General features: G+C 40.4%; 1 protein-coding gene across 1 annotated transcript in view; it reads right to left on the bottom strand.

The window, feature by feature from the left end:
• The window catches only part of mcm8 (minichromosome maintenance 8 homologous recombination repair factor), a 30,251-nt gene that overhangs the window by 15,803 nt on the left and 1,762 nt on the right, over positions 1 to 12,686 (bottom strand). Inside the window, exons 3-9 of the mRNA XM_078405619.1 lie at positions 11,064 to 11,159; positions 8,268 to 8,350; positions 7,648 to 7,797; positions 7,262 to 7,359; positions 6,323 to 6,521; positions 6,154 to 6,239; positions 4,669 to 4,820 (exon numbers count right to left, since the gene is read on the bottom strand). Coding sequence (XP_078261745.1) covers positions 4,669 to 4,820; positions 6,154 to 6,239; positions 6,323 to 6,521; positions 7,262 to 7,359; positions 7,648 to 7,797; positions 8,268 to 8,350; positions 11,064 to 11,159 — 864 coding nt within the window. The remainder of the gene's footprint in view (positions 1 to 4,668; positions 4,821 to 6,153; positions 6,240 to 6,322; positions 6,522 to 7,261; positions 7,360 to 7,647; positions 7,798 to 8,267; positions 8,351 to 11,063; positions 11,160 to 12,686) is intronic.

The following is a 12,686-nucleotide window of genomic DNA, read 5'->3' as shown; positions in this document are numbered from 1 at the left end:
CAGTTCAGCATATACCCCAAAGGGTATTCACCCTCTCAGTCAAAGAGAAACAAGAGGGTCAAGCTGAACTTGTGAGGCTACTAGCAAAAGGTGTCATTGAAAGAACAAAACATGAACCTTTGGAAACTTTTCAAACCGCCAGACTTTTGATTTCTAGAGGGTACTTTCTAGCAGGCATTGATTTAAAAGATGCCTACTACTCAGTACCCATACACAAGCAGCATCGTAAATACTTAAAGTTTATCTGGATGAAACAGCTATGGCAATTTAAAGCCTTACCAAATGGACTAACCTCCGCCCCAAGGTTGTTCACTAAAATCTTAAAACCCGCCTTGGCATTATTGAGAAAACAAAAGCATATAGTCATGGCGTACTTAGACGACATTTTAATAGTAGGGAAAACCTTGGAGACAGCTATTTTGGCAGTAGCAGCCACCAAACGTTTGTTTGAAACTTTGGGGTTTGTCATACATCCAGATAAATCCAATTTTACACCGTCCACTACCATGGACTATCTTGGATTTACGATTGATACTGTTCGCATGTTTGTAACTCTGCCGAAGGGGAAAGCATCAGAATTGGCACTATCATGCCACGAACTAATGCATAAACGTCAGCCAACCATACGGCAGGTAGCTAGAGTTATTGGTAAAATGGTAGCAGCTTTTCCAGCTGTACAATTTGGACCTTTGCACTACCAAAATTTACAAAGAGCAAAAGTGCACGCACTAAAGCAAAACTCAGGTCACTTTGACCGAGCTATGGATTTAACTGCTGAATCCATTCCAGAGTTACAATGGTGGACAAGGAACATTAGGCTCAGTTCCAGTCCCATAATAATCACCAACCCAGTATTAACCATTCAAACGGATGCCAGTGCTTTGGGCTGGGGAGCAACTAACATGCAATCCAGCACAGGGGGCAGATGGACTAATTCTGAATCATCTTGCCTACAGACACGGGGTATCAACTATTTAGAAATGTTGGGTGCGTTTTATGGTTTAAAAGCATATTCATCTAATACGCATCATGCACATGTCCGGTTGCAATTAGATAATACCACGGTGGTGGCTTATATCAACCACATGGGTGGTGTAAAGTCGATATCGTGTGACAAATTGGTCAACCTAATCTGGCAATGGTGTGTCGAAAGACATACTTGGTTATCAGCAACTTACCTACCAGGTAAGCAAAATACAGTGGCAGACACCAGGTCACGCAAATTTAACGATAACATCGAATGGATGTTAAATCCCAAAGTATTTGCCGAAATTACAAAGCAATATGGCACACCAGATATCGATCTATTTGCATCCAGGCTGAATCACCAGGTACCAACGTATGTCGCTTGGGAACCAGACCCTGAGGCAGCAGCAGTTGATGCATTCACGCTGTATTGGGGGAAAATGTTCGTTTATGCTTTTCCTCCCTTCTGCCTCATCAGTCGGGTATTACGCAAGATTCAATTGGATTCCGCTTCAGGAATCTTGATAACACCCGACTGGCCTACACAGCCATGGTTCCCAGTGGCCCTCGACATGGCTGTCGAAACACCGTTGGAATTCCCCAGCAGTCCGGAATTATTAATCCACCCAGTGTCAGGCATTAGTCACCCGTGCCATGACAGAGTCAATCTCCTCGCTTGCAGATTCTAAAAAGACCTCTACTGGGCCTGGGACTGTCTGAGGACGCCATCAACATGATGACCGCATCCCACCGGGAGTCCACCAGGAGACAATACCTGACCAACATAAGGAAATGGGAACGGTATTGCTCCAAAACAGGAACTACCTACACTACAGCGACACCCACCAGTGTTGTGGAGTTCCTGGTTGGATTACATCGGGAAGGACTCAGCTACAGCGCCATAAATACAGCCAGGAGTGCGTTGTCAGCTTATTTGGTTCCAGCAGCAGGACAACTGGCTTTCGGGTCCCATCCACTAGTAATCAAAATCATGAGGGGCATTTTTAATACTAACTCCCCCAGACCAAGGTACACTCAGATCTGGGATGTCAGCATTGTGCTGACGTACCTTAGGGGATGGCCACCGCCCAGGGCACTCACGCTGGAACAACTTACACTGAAATCAGTCATGCTCATGGCACTAGTGTCAGCTCAAAGGGTACAGTCCCTCCACCTTCTGAGGCTGGACAGCATGACAGAGTCATTGGACTGTTTCACATTCCATATTCAGGGACTGGTCAAACAAACTAGACCAGGTACCACGCCTCCAGTCATGGAGTTCTGGGCATATTCATCTGACCCACGGCTGTGTGCCAAGACCCATCTCGCCAATTACATAGACACAACATACAACTTAAGAGGGAGAGAAAAAGCCTTATGGATAAGCCACAAGAAGCCTCATGGTCAGGTGACGAGCCAAACCATCTCAAGGTGGCTCAAGCAGGTGCTTAAGTCCGCGGGAGTCAATACTAATATTTACAAATCTCACTCCACCAGGGCTGCATCTACGTCGGCGGCTAGTCGAATGGACGTGCCTATGGACCATATTCTGGCCAGAGCAGGATGGTCCTCGGAAAGAACTTTCCAAAGGTTTTATAATAAGCCGCTGGCGCAACCTGCTACATTTGCAGACAGAATTTTAGAGTCTGCAGATAATATTTAATTTAAGCCCTGGGGAGCTCTCTGTTTTTTGTTGTCATTAATAAACCTTTTTTGTTCACAAACAGGTTCTTGATTGCGATAACATACTTCCTCCCTCTAAGGTCTTCAGACAGTGAGTGAAGCATGAGCTGGTACACGGTTCGGAATCACAGAGCTTTGAAGTCTTCACGTAGTCACTCACGTGACTCCGAAATAAAATAGTAAGATTAAACGAGAACTTACCAGTTCGAGGTTTGATCTGTATTTTATGAGGAGTTACGATGAGGGATTACGTGCCCTCCGCTCCCACCCTCTATTATACAGATCAACTGGTAATTAAGTTCTTATTTTTTCTTTACTATATTTATTTCAATCGTTGTGTTTTTTCTGTGAATCCACACCGCTGCTTTGAAGAATGTCGCGCATACGTGCTGGACGGGGTCTTCACGTAATCCCTCATCGTAACTCCTCATAAAATACAGATCAAACCTCGAACTGGTAAGTTCTCGTTTAATCTTACTATTTTAGTGCATGAATAACACCGCAAACGGGGGTGTGGATGGGGGGTTGGTCTGCGAGCATTAAGTCTGAGGCAATAGCACAAGCATGCAGCGGGAATGACTCATGCGGACCCAGGTGAGAAACATAGAAAAATAGGTGCAGGGGTAGGCCATTCGGCCCTTCGAGCCAGCACCGCCATTCAAAGTTATCATGGCTGATCATCTAAAATCAGTACCCCGTTCCTGTTTTTTCCCCATATCCCATGATTCCTTTCGCCCTAAGAACTAAATCTAACTCTCACTTGAAAACATCCAGTGAATTGGCCTCCTCTGCCTTCTGTGGCAGAGAATTCCACAGATTCACATCTCTCTGGGTGAAGGTATTTTTCCTCATCTCAGTCCTAAATGGTCTACCCCTTATTCTTAAACTGTGACCCCCTGGTTCTGGACTCCCCCAACATCGGGAACAATTTTCCTGCATCTAGCCTGTCCAATCCTTTAAGAATTTTATATGTTTCTACTATAAGATCCCCTCTCATCCTTCTAAATTCCAGTGAATACAAGCCCAGTCGACCCATTCTTTCATCATATGTCAGTCACGCCATCCCGGGAATTAACCTGGTGAACCTATGCTGCACACCCTCAATAATAATAATGTCCTTCCTCAAATTAGGAGACCAAAATTGCACACAATACTCCAGGTGCGGTCTCACCAGAGCCCTGTACAACTGCAGTAGGACCTCCTTGCTCCTAAACTCAAATCCTCTCGCAATGAAGGCCAACATGCCATTAGCTTTCTTCACTGCCTGCTGTACCTGCATGCTTACTTTCAGTGACCGATGTACAAGCACACCCAGGTCTTGTTGCACCTCCTTTTCCTAATCTGACACCATTCAGATAATAATCTGCCTTCTTGTTACCACCAAAGTGGATAACTTCACATGTATCCACATTATACTGCATCTGCCATGCATCTGCCCACTCACCCAACCTCAGCCAATGTCAGGTTGGTAAAAGATAGTGGACTGCCAGCAAAGATCACAATTTTAAACATGTCATGGTGATCGGAATCACTCAGTAAATCAATGAGGCTTGATCCTGGGGTTGCATAGGTAATGTGTTAAACGTGTGCCTATTCCAGCCTGTTTCAGAGACATTTGAACAACCCTGCCTTCTAGATCATCAATGTTGAACGCAATCTCATTCAATTGCCTGTCCTACCGAAAGCATGACAGCTTGGAAAGGACAAGTGGACCTTAACAGGAATGACAAGACAACATGGTTTAAATTGTTTTTATATAGTATAGAGTTTAAGATGCTCTTTTTCCTATTTCGCCCTCTCAAACTCCAGAAATAAATATGCATATAACCTTTGCAAATTACTGGTATTAATAAAATATTGATATTACTTTTCCGTCGTTTTGTCTGTTTCATTGTTCCGGTGTCAGTACATGCGAAGATTAAACACGCGACTCTTGATTTTTTTGCATAAGAAGCCACAAAATGTAAATGCACTTGGCGGGAGGAAACGATATACAATTGACTTGAACTTCAGTCGTACCTTCACTACTATTTGCCACCTTGACAATCCCTGTGACGGTCACCATATCTCCTGGAACACAACTGTCTACCAAGTCTTGAACAAGCTCACATTCTATAGTTCGAGGAATTCTCCCAGCCTCTCGCTTATCATCTGATGCAAGTTCCTGGAGTCTGTGTAACAAAAAATACAATAGCTTTCCAAAATTGTATACGAGCTTTCAAAACTAATTTACCTACCTGTGATGCCAAACGTAAATTAGTGCTTGCACTTTAAATACACCTCTCTGAAGATAAATCAAATTTACAGCATCTCAACTACAAATTGTAATGCTCTAACTACAAATATTATTTTTTGCATCACTGATACAACTCACGAAGTGTGTAACATTGTGAGAACATAAGGATTCCTTGAGCATATCATAACATAGAGTCATAGAGTGATGCAGTGTGGAAACAGGCCCTTCGGCCCAACCCGCCCACACCAGCCAACAATGTCCCAGCTACCCTAGTCCCATTTGCCTGCGGTTGGTCCACAACCCTCCAAACATGTCCTATCCATAACACGCAGGCTTACGCAAAAATAAGGGAAACTATCTTGGATTCATGAAAGAATGAACACAAAACGCCTCAGAATGCCAGAGACCTGGATCTCAGGTGCTTTCTATATAGAGTTTGTCTCCCTGTAACAATAGTTTTCCCTTGTGTGCTCTGTTTTCCTCACACATCCTAAAGACGGTGCAGATTTGTAGGTTAATTGGCTTCTGTAAATTGACTTTACTGTGTAGGGAGTGCATGCAAAAGTAGGAAAACATGGAACCAGTATGAATGGATGATCGATGGTCGACATGGACTCAGTGACCTGAGGGACCCGATTCCATGCTGTATCATTCAATTAAATTCAAAATATTCTTTAAGGAAAAAATCTGCGAACTTTTTACCTGAAATCAAATGAGATTTTTTTCCCTGCTAAAGAATGATGTTAAGCATGGCTAAAGAAGGCTTGCAAAAGATGGTGCTCCCAAGGCTTCCAGTAACTCCTGCCCAATAAAGAGTTGTTTTCTGGAACTTCTTAAGACACATGGGTTCACGAAAGCAAATTGAGAACCATGATCTTTTAGCACTCAATGGAAAAATCAGTCCATTCCTCATTGAAGACAAATAATGCCCTCACCATAACAGAATAAAAGAAAACAATCCTACTGACCCTCAATCCCACTGTGCTAATTCAACTATGTCTAATATTGCTAGACTGGAAAGTGCCCCTAAATTGACACAGGAAACAAAACTAAACTTTCGCTAAGTGCTTCAATTCTCCAAATTCTGAATTTTCTTTACAATCTTCCCACTGAGGTGGAGCAAGACAAATTAATTTTAAATGTTTCACTCTAAATTCCCCAGGCAAAGGCATAGGCATAAATAGAATCACAACCTAATCCTGATTGAATAATAATTAACTAATAGCAACTGCACATAAAGCAAATCCAAAAATTAATCCTTCGCTTACTTGATAGATTGCCAGTCTACAGTGACCGTTAATGAAGAGCTTCTGTTTGGTGTAAACGATCGACTGCGACAATCTGGTGTTAAACACTAAAGAAAGTACTTAGAATTAGTTTGCACATTTAATTATAAATTTAGCAGTTTTTTCTCTCTGCAATATCATGGTACAATACCTTTGTAGGGAGTGTATATTTCCCATCTGGAAAAGGTAGACTTTGAGTATCGCCACATCCTTTGCATGTAAAGGCCATTCTGGTACAGAAAGGTTTAACGTTGCTGACACGAACAACAGTTCCACGCAAAGAAATGTACTTTCCATAGCAATTAGCTCGCAAATTTCTCAACAACGTCAGAAGCTCATAGTTATAGACCCTAAAAAAGTACACACATTGCATGGGTTTTTGACATTTATTTTTTATTAAAGTAAAATAGCATATCTTGGATTTATCGCCACACGTTTTTCTCTTAAATATTTCAAATTTTATACTTAAATTCATCATAATTTCAGAAAATTATGAATGCAAAATCTGAGCCTGCAACATCACAACTGTAGACGTAGGTAATGAGTCAACAAGAATAAACAATATCATCCCCACGTTTCCCCATTCAGGACATTCAGATATACACGCATCAAAAAATAAACATCAGGGCAGCAGACTAATTCCCCAGACAAATGTACATAATACAGGAATGGTCTAACCCAAAGGTTTCACTTTAGGCTCCCAAGCTTCCAAGCTTCTGTTTATTGTTTCAGCAAAGGGTTCCCAATCTTACTCCAATTACCAAATTGTTTGTCATCCTTATAAGGATTGTAGCTACACTAGGATTTGTGAAGTCGGAAAACACTAATTAATTAATCGGTAATGGATTACTTAGGATCATAGCTAAACTTAAAAATAAAACTGTGTTGCTCTCAAAATAGCAAAGATTTCAGCATAGCGGCAAATATTTGGTTTTCTCATGATTATTATATTGCTGTTTCTCATTGATGTTTACTATGCTGCACAAAGTAGTATGATGTATACCAACATAAGCCATTAAATTTAAAGAAATATTAATGGGATAATGTAACTGACAAAATAATCATTTCAACATTCTTCTTTTAAACATACCGCACATGAATGTAAGGGACATTTATAATGGCAGCTTCTTCACTTGGTAGTCCTTGTTCCAACTGAGCTGCCTGCCTTTCAAGATCTCTGGTTATTACCTGAATCAAAGTACCATAAACAACATAAAGTCAGTTGCAAGCTTTACATTAATAGAGTTCAGTGTACTTTGGAAAGAGATTCTGCCTAATGATACTTTCAGAATAGCATTTTCACAACAGTAGAATTTTTGTTAAACAAAACACTGCAATCTTTTTAACTTCAGTTTCAGAAGAAATAAAAGAAATAAAATAAAAATATCAATTTTGATCTTGTAAAATGGTGTTTGGTAATCAACAGGCACAATTAACTGAGTAACAAAGCAAAGAAGAGTTATAAGATACTTAAACCTGATGAACTGCCAATCCTAGGCAATCCAATATTTTTTCCGGCATATCCCTCAATTCAGTGGCCAAATTAGGCATGAGAACAGTTAGCTCCTCGTCATTCACAAGCTCATTAAAGTCAACCAAGATGCTTTCTTTTTGTTCTATTTCATCCTTTGGAGAGAAATGTTTGAAATTTGCAGGTGAATGTCAGCTTTTATTTCTCATTGATATTTGCATAATTGCTGAACAATCAGAGAGCAATGCTAAATTTAAATTATTTTCTTTTTGATAACATTTCAATGCAAGATGAAAGAGTGCTGCTTGTCATTGATAGTTTGCATGGCTTTAGACCAAGATTTGACCAGGAAGCTTCTGCAAAAGTGAAAGTGTACTTATGACTTTTACAAAAGACACAAATACCATAAGTCTGTCATATTCCTTATTTTGGCAAATAAACATCTTAAATTCATTAAAATAAAATTTGCAAAAATTGTGTACAATAAACACTAATGTTTTATAAATACTAAACTAGAATCTCTTTTGCTCCAAGTTTGCAAATCAAACAACTTGTTATTAAAGGCAACCCATCGACAACAGTGAGGGTCGAAAAGAACATAAAAATATAGGCCAAGGTTTCTTACCTTGTCGTACAAATCAATATGATTTGTGAAGAACTTTTCAAATGCTTTAATCTTCTGCACAAAAGGGGAGTTCCCAACATAGGCTTTAAAATAAATTTGAAAATCAGGATTATATATTTCTCAAAATGCATTAGATACCCAAGCACAATAATAAAATTTCAAAGTTATTGAAGAGCAATCTGTCTTTTTTACTTTGGAATTTGTCACAGTAATGAAGCTTTAAAAATGTCTGACAGCTGATATTGGACACTCTTATTGATATTTTAAAGAATAGAAATACACAAAACGATTCACAATTGTTCTATGGCAATATTTAAATTGCTATAAAGTAAAATAATCCAATCTCCTACACTGCCATAAACCGTTTACAGTGCTATGAGTAATGATGGCTCACTATCACAGCCAGTTTGCAACTCTACAAGGAAAAAGTCGCATCATCTGCTTTATGAATGTTCAGATTACAGAAACCAAAGGAATGTAATTTTTAATATTTTTGCTTCTCTGTTACGCTCTGATCATACGTAAAATACTTCATGCCAATTGGAGTAAGCGCAGTGGCATGATTATAAGCAAGCATTTCAGGAGCTCTAAATTCTGCAGACATTTTGATATACAGGTGCTCCCCAGTTTACGATGCTTCGACTTGCGATATTTCGACTTTGTGATGGTGCAAATGGCAGCGACCAATAGACAATAGACAATAGGTGCAGGAGGAGGCCATTCAGCCCCTCGAGCCAGCACCGTCATTCAATGTGATCATGGCTGATCATTCTCAATCAGTACCCCGTTCCTGCCTTCTCCCCATACCCCCTGACTCCGCTATACTTAAGAGCTCTATCCAGCTCTCTCTTGAATGCATTCAGAGAATTGGCCTCCACTGCCTTCCGAGGCAGAGAATTCCACAGATTCACAACTCTCTGACTGAAAAAGTTTTTCCTCATCTCAGTTCTAAATGGCCTACCCCTTATTCTTGAACTGTGGCCCCTTGTTCTGGACTCCCCCAACATTGGGAACATGTTTCCTGCCTCTAACGTGTCCAACCCCTTAATAATCTTATACGTTTCGATAAGATCTCCTCTCATCCTTCTAAATTCCAGTGTATACAAGCCTAGTCGCTCCAGTCTTTCAACATATGATAGTCCCGCCATTCCGGGAATTAACCTAGTAAACCTACGCTGCACGCCCTCAATAGCAAGAATATTCTTCCTCAAATTTGGAGACCAAAACTGCACACAGTACTCCAGGTGCGGTCTCACTAGGGCCCTGTACAACTGCAGAAGGACCTCTTTGCTCCTATACTCAACTCCTCTTGTTATGAAGGCCAACATTCCATTGGCTTTCTTCACTGCCTGCTGTACCTGCATGCTTCCTTTCAGTGACTGATGCACTAGGACACCCAGATCTCGTTTCTAACTTGACACCATTCAGATAATACTCTGCCTTCCTATTCTTACCACCAAAATGGATAACCTCACACTTATCCACATTAAACTGCATCTGCCATGCATCCGCCCACTCACACAACCTGTCCAAGTCATCCTGCAACCTCATAGCATCTTCCTCACAGTTCACACTACCACCCAGCTTTGTATCATCTGCAAATTTGCTAATGACGCAAGACGCAGCTCGCTTCCGGCCACGTGATCGCGTGTATTAAATGCATTTCGACTTACAATATTTTCAGTTTGCGATGGGTTTCTCGGAACGGAACCCCATCGTAAGCTGAGGAGCACCCGTATTAAATTTAGTGGGAATCACAGAAACCGTTAACAATATAGCGAATAAATCAACTTTAAACTTACGTACATTATGACTCAAATCATGACATGGAGGCTCCTTACATTTCACCAGGTACTGTATATAGTACTGTTTTGTTGATTTCCTTCTCCCATTTTTTAAAAATCAAGCATTTACAATATTACTAACTTTAAAAAAAAGGTTTTGCAGATTATCATTGAACAGAGCTCCATTTTAAAAATGTTACTCGATTCCACTTTGAAAATGGCAACCATATTGTTATTACTTTTTCCACTTCTTGCTCTTACAAGCACGATTTTGACTTAACTAGCCCAATTAAACATCAAGTCAAAATCAGTTAATAAAAATTAACCGGCTCCAAAACATCAATGTATGGAAAAATCAAGTATACATGATCCAGCTTTTTCTTGTTGAAATCATAACCTGTGACATTTACTCCACCTATGTTTGTCAGTTTAAGTTCTGCACAGGATACATTATTACTAATGCTGAGAATGGATCTGAACACTGAAATTTCAAAAAGTTACCAGGAGTTAGCAGGAATGAGCAGTTGAGGTTACAAAGAATAGCTTATTGAAGGGTAGAGCTGATTCAAGGGAGCTGAGTAATGCAATCAGAGTCGTCTGATCTTAATGAAAGGTAGAGCTAGTTCTCGGGAAGCAAGCCACATAAACCAGCTCATAATTCATGTTGTCCTCCCCCACCCAGAAAACAGATAAACAAGGTTTGATGTATAGAAAGAAGGAACTGCAGATGCTGGTTTACAAAAGACAAAAAGTGCTGGAGTCATCAGCAGCATTTCTGGAGAACACTGGACTTTTCTTTTCAAGTCGGGACCATTCTTCAGCCTGAAGGGGCATGCCGACCTGAAACGTCACCCATCAACGTTCTTCAGAAATGCTGCCTGACCTGCCCAGTTACTCCAGCACTTAGTGACTTTTAGTGTTTGATTGATCTGCAAAAAACTAAAGGAAAATACTTAAATTTTCAGACAGACATTGTATATTTGCAACATACAATTCCTTTTGAAAAGCTTACCATCTGAAAAATAAAGATTCCAACCCTTATAGGGAATAAATTCATTCAAAGTTCCTTGAATTAGACGGGGTTGAGGTGGCTTTGGCTGTTGAAAACCTAAAACATGATGTTTTTCATTAATCAGGTTTATTTGCGATAGATAGGAATATTTTAAATCACTATTTTGTAATTCTTCAAACAAATTACAATAACATGTTCGTTAATAGATTTACAATGCATGATTAGCTGAAAATAGACTCCAAAATATTCAGCTGAATACAAACAAGTGTTGCAAACAAAATGATGTTACATAAACAAACATTTCAATCCTAAACAATCTGAGACGACATCAACAGCAAATGAAATTTGCTAGCAAGTTTAAATGGCTTCTAAACACATTTAGTTCATTAAATCAGATTCAGATGCTGGGATCTTGAGCAAAAAAGCAAGGTGCTGGAAGAACACAGCAGGTCAGTCTGATGAATGTCCTGACCCAAAACATCATCTGTCCCTTCCCTCCAGTTTCAGCCTGACCTGCTGAGTTCCTCCAGCACCGTCTCTTCACTCCAGATTCAGAGGTGATTAAGGACTTTTTTCCCTATGGCAAAGGGTTTAATTCACAAGGTTCTTATTTTCCTTCTGTCTACTCTCTGAAACAATTAAGTTAAGTCTTAGGAGAGAAGAGGCAAATAGCCAACGGCAAAGTTAATTTGTCCCAATGGGGGCTTTCTAAGTTGTGGAATGGTCCTGCTATGGGAGTTCTTGCTGTTAACAGAGAGGCTTTAATGCTGCAGCTGTTATTATGTATTGTTACTCACTGATATTTTATGCATCAAGCCTCCAAGGATGATGGTATCACATGCAGCAGCAAGGTTTACTTTATTTAGTTTAGAGATACAGCGCGGAAACAGGTCCTTCGGCCCACCGAGTCCGCACCAACCAGTGATCCCCGCACATTAACACTATTCTACACTAGGGACAAATTTTACATAGTTTATTACGGTATATACCAAGCCAATTAACCTACAAACATGTACGTCTTTGGAGTGTGGGAAGAAGCTGAATTTCTCAGAGAAAACCCACGTGGTCACGGGGAGTATGTACAAACTAGGTACAAACAAGCACCTGTAGCCAGGATCGAACCCAGGTCTCTGGCGCTGTAAGGCAGCAACTCTACTGCAGCGCCACCATTGAGAAGGAATAAATCATCACAGTTGGTGGACATATGGACCCCCGGTGCAAGGTACATCCAACAAGCCAACTCTGGGATTAATCCAACAAAATTACGACTCTTCCATTTTTAACAACTTTGAACGTGAAGGATGCAAGGCAGCCCCGCCAATGTGGTGACTCTTGTGTGCTGCTTCAGTGGATTACATTATTCTTACACTCTTACATAAAGTAGAAAATGCTGAAGTAACTCAGCGGGTCAGGTAGCATCTGTGGAGAGCATGGATAAGAGATGCTCAGGTCGGGACCCTTAGTACGACTCTACTCTTACATTCTTGAACTTGAGTATGATTGTGCTTATGTATAGTAAGCTTTTTAGTGCACTGCATGCAAAAAAAACAAATTTCACTGTAACTAAATGTATGTGACAATAAAGTAACGTTGAACGGCCTCAGACCAGAAACGTTACCATTT

The sequence above is a fragment of the Rhinoraja longicauda genome, chromosome 9 (genome assembly GCF_053455715.1).
Source record: "Rhinoraja longicauda isolate Sanriku21f chromosome 9, sRhiLon1.1, whole genome shotgun sequence".
Lineage (NCBI taxonomy): Eukaryota > Metazoa > Chordata > Chondrichthyes > Rajiformes > Arhynchobatidae > Rhinoraja > Rhinoraja longicauda.
The sequence above is the reverse complement of the archived record's forward strand: the minus strand, read 5'-3'. Positions and strand labels throughout refer to the sequence as shown.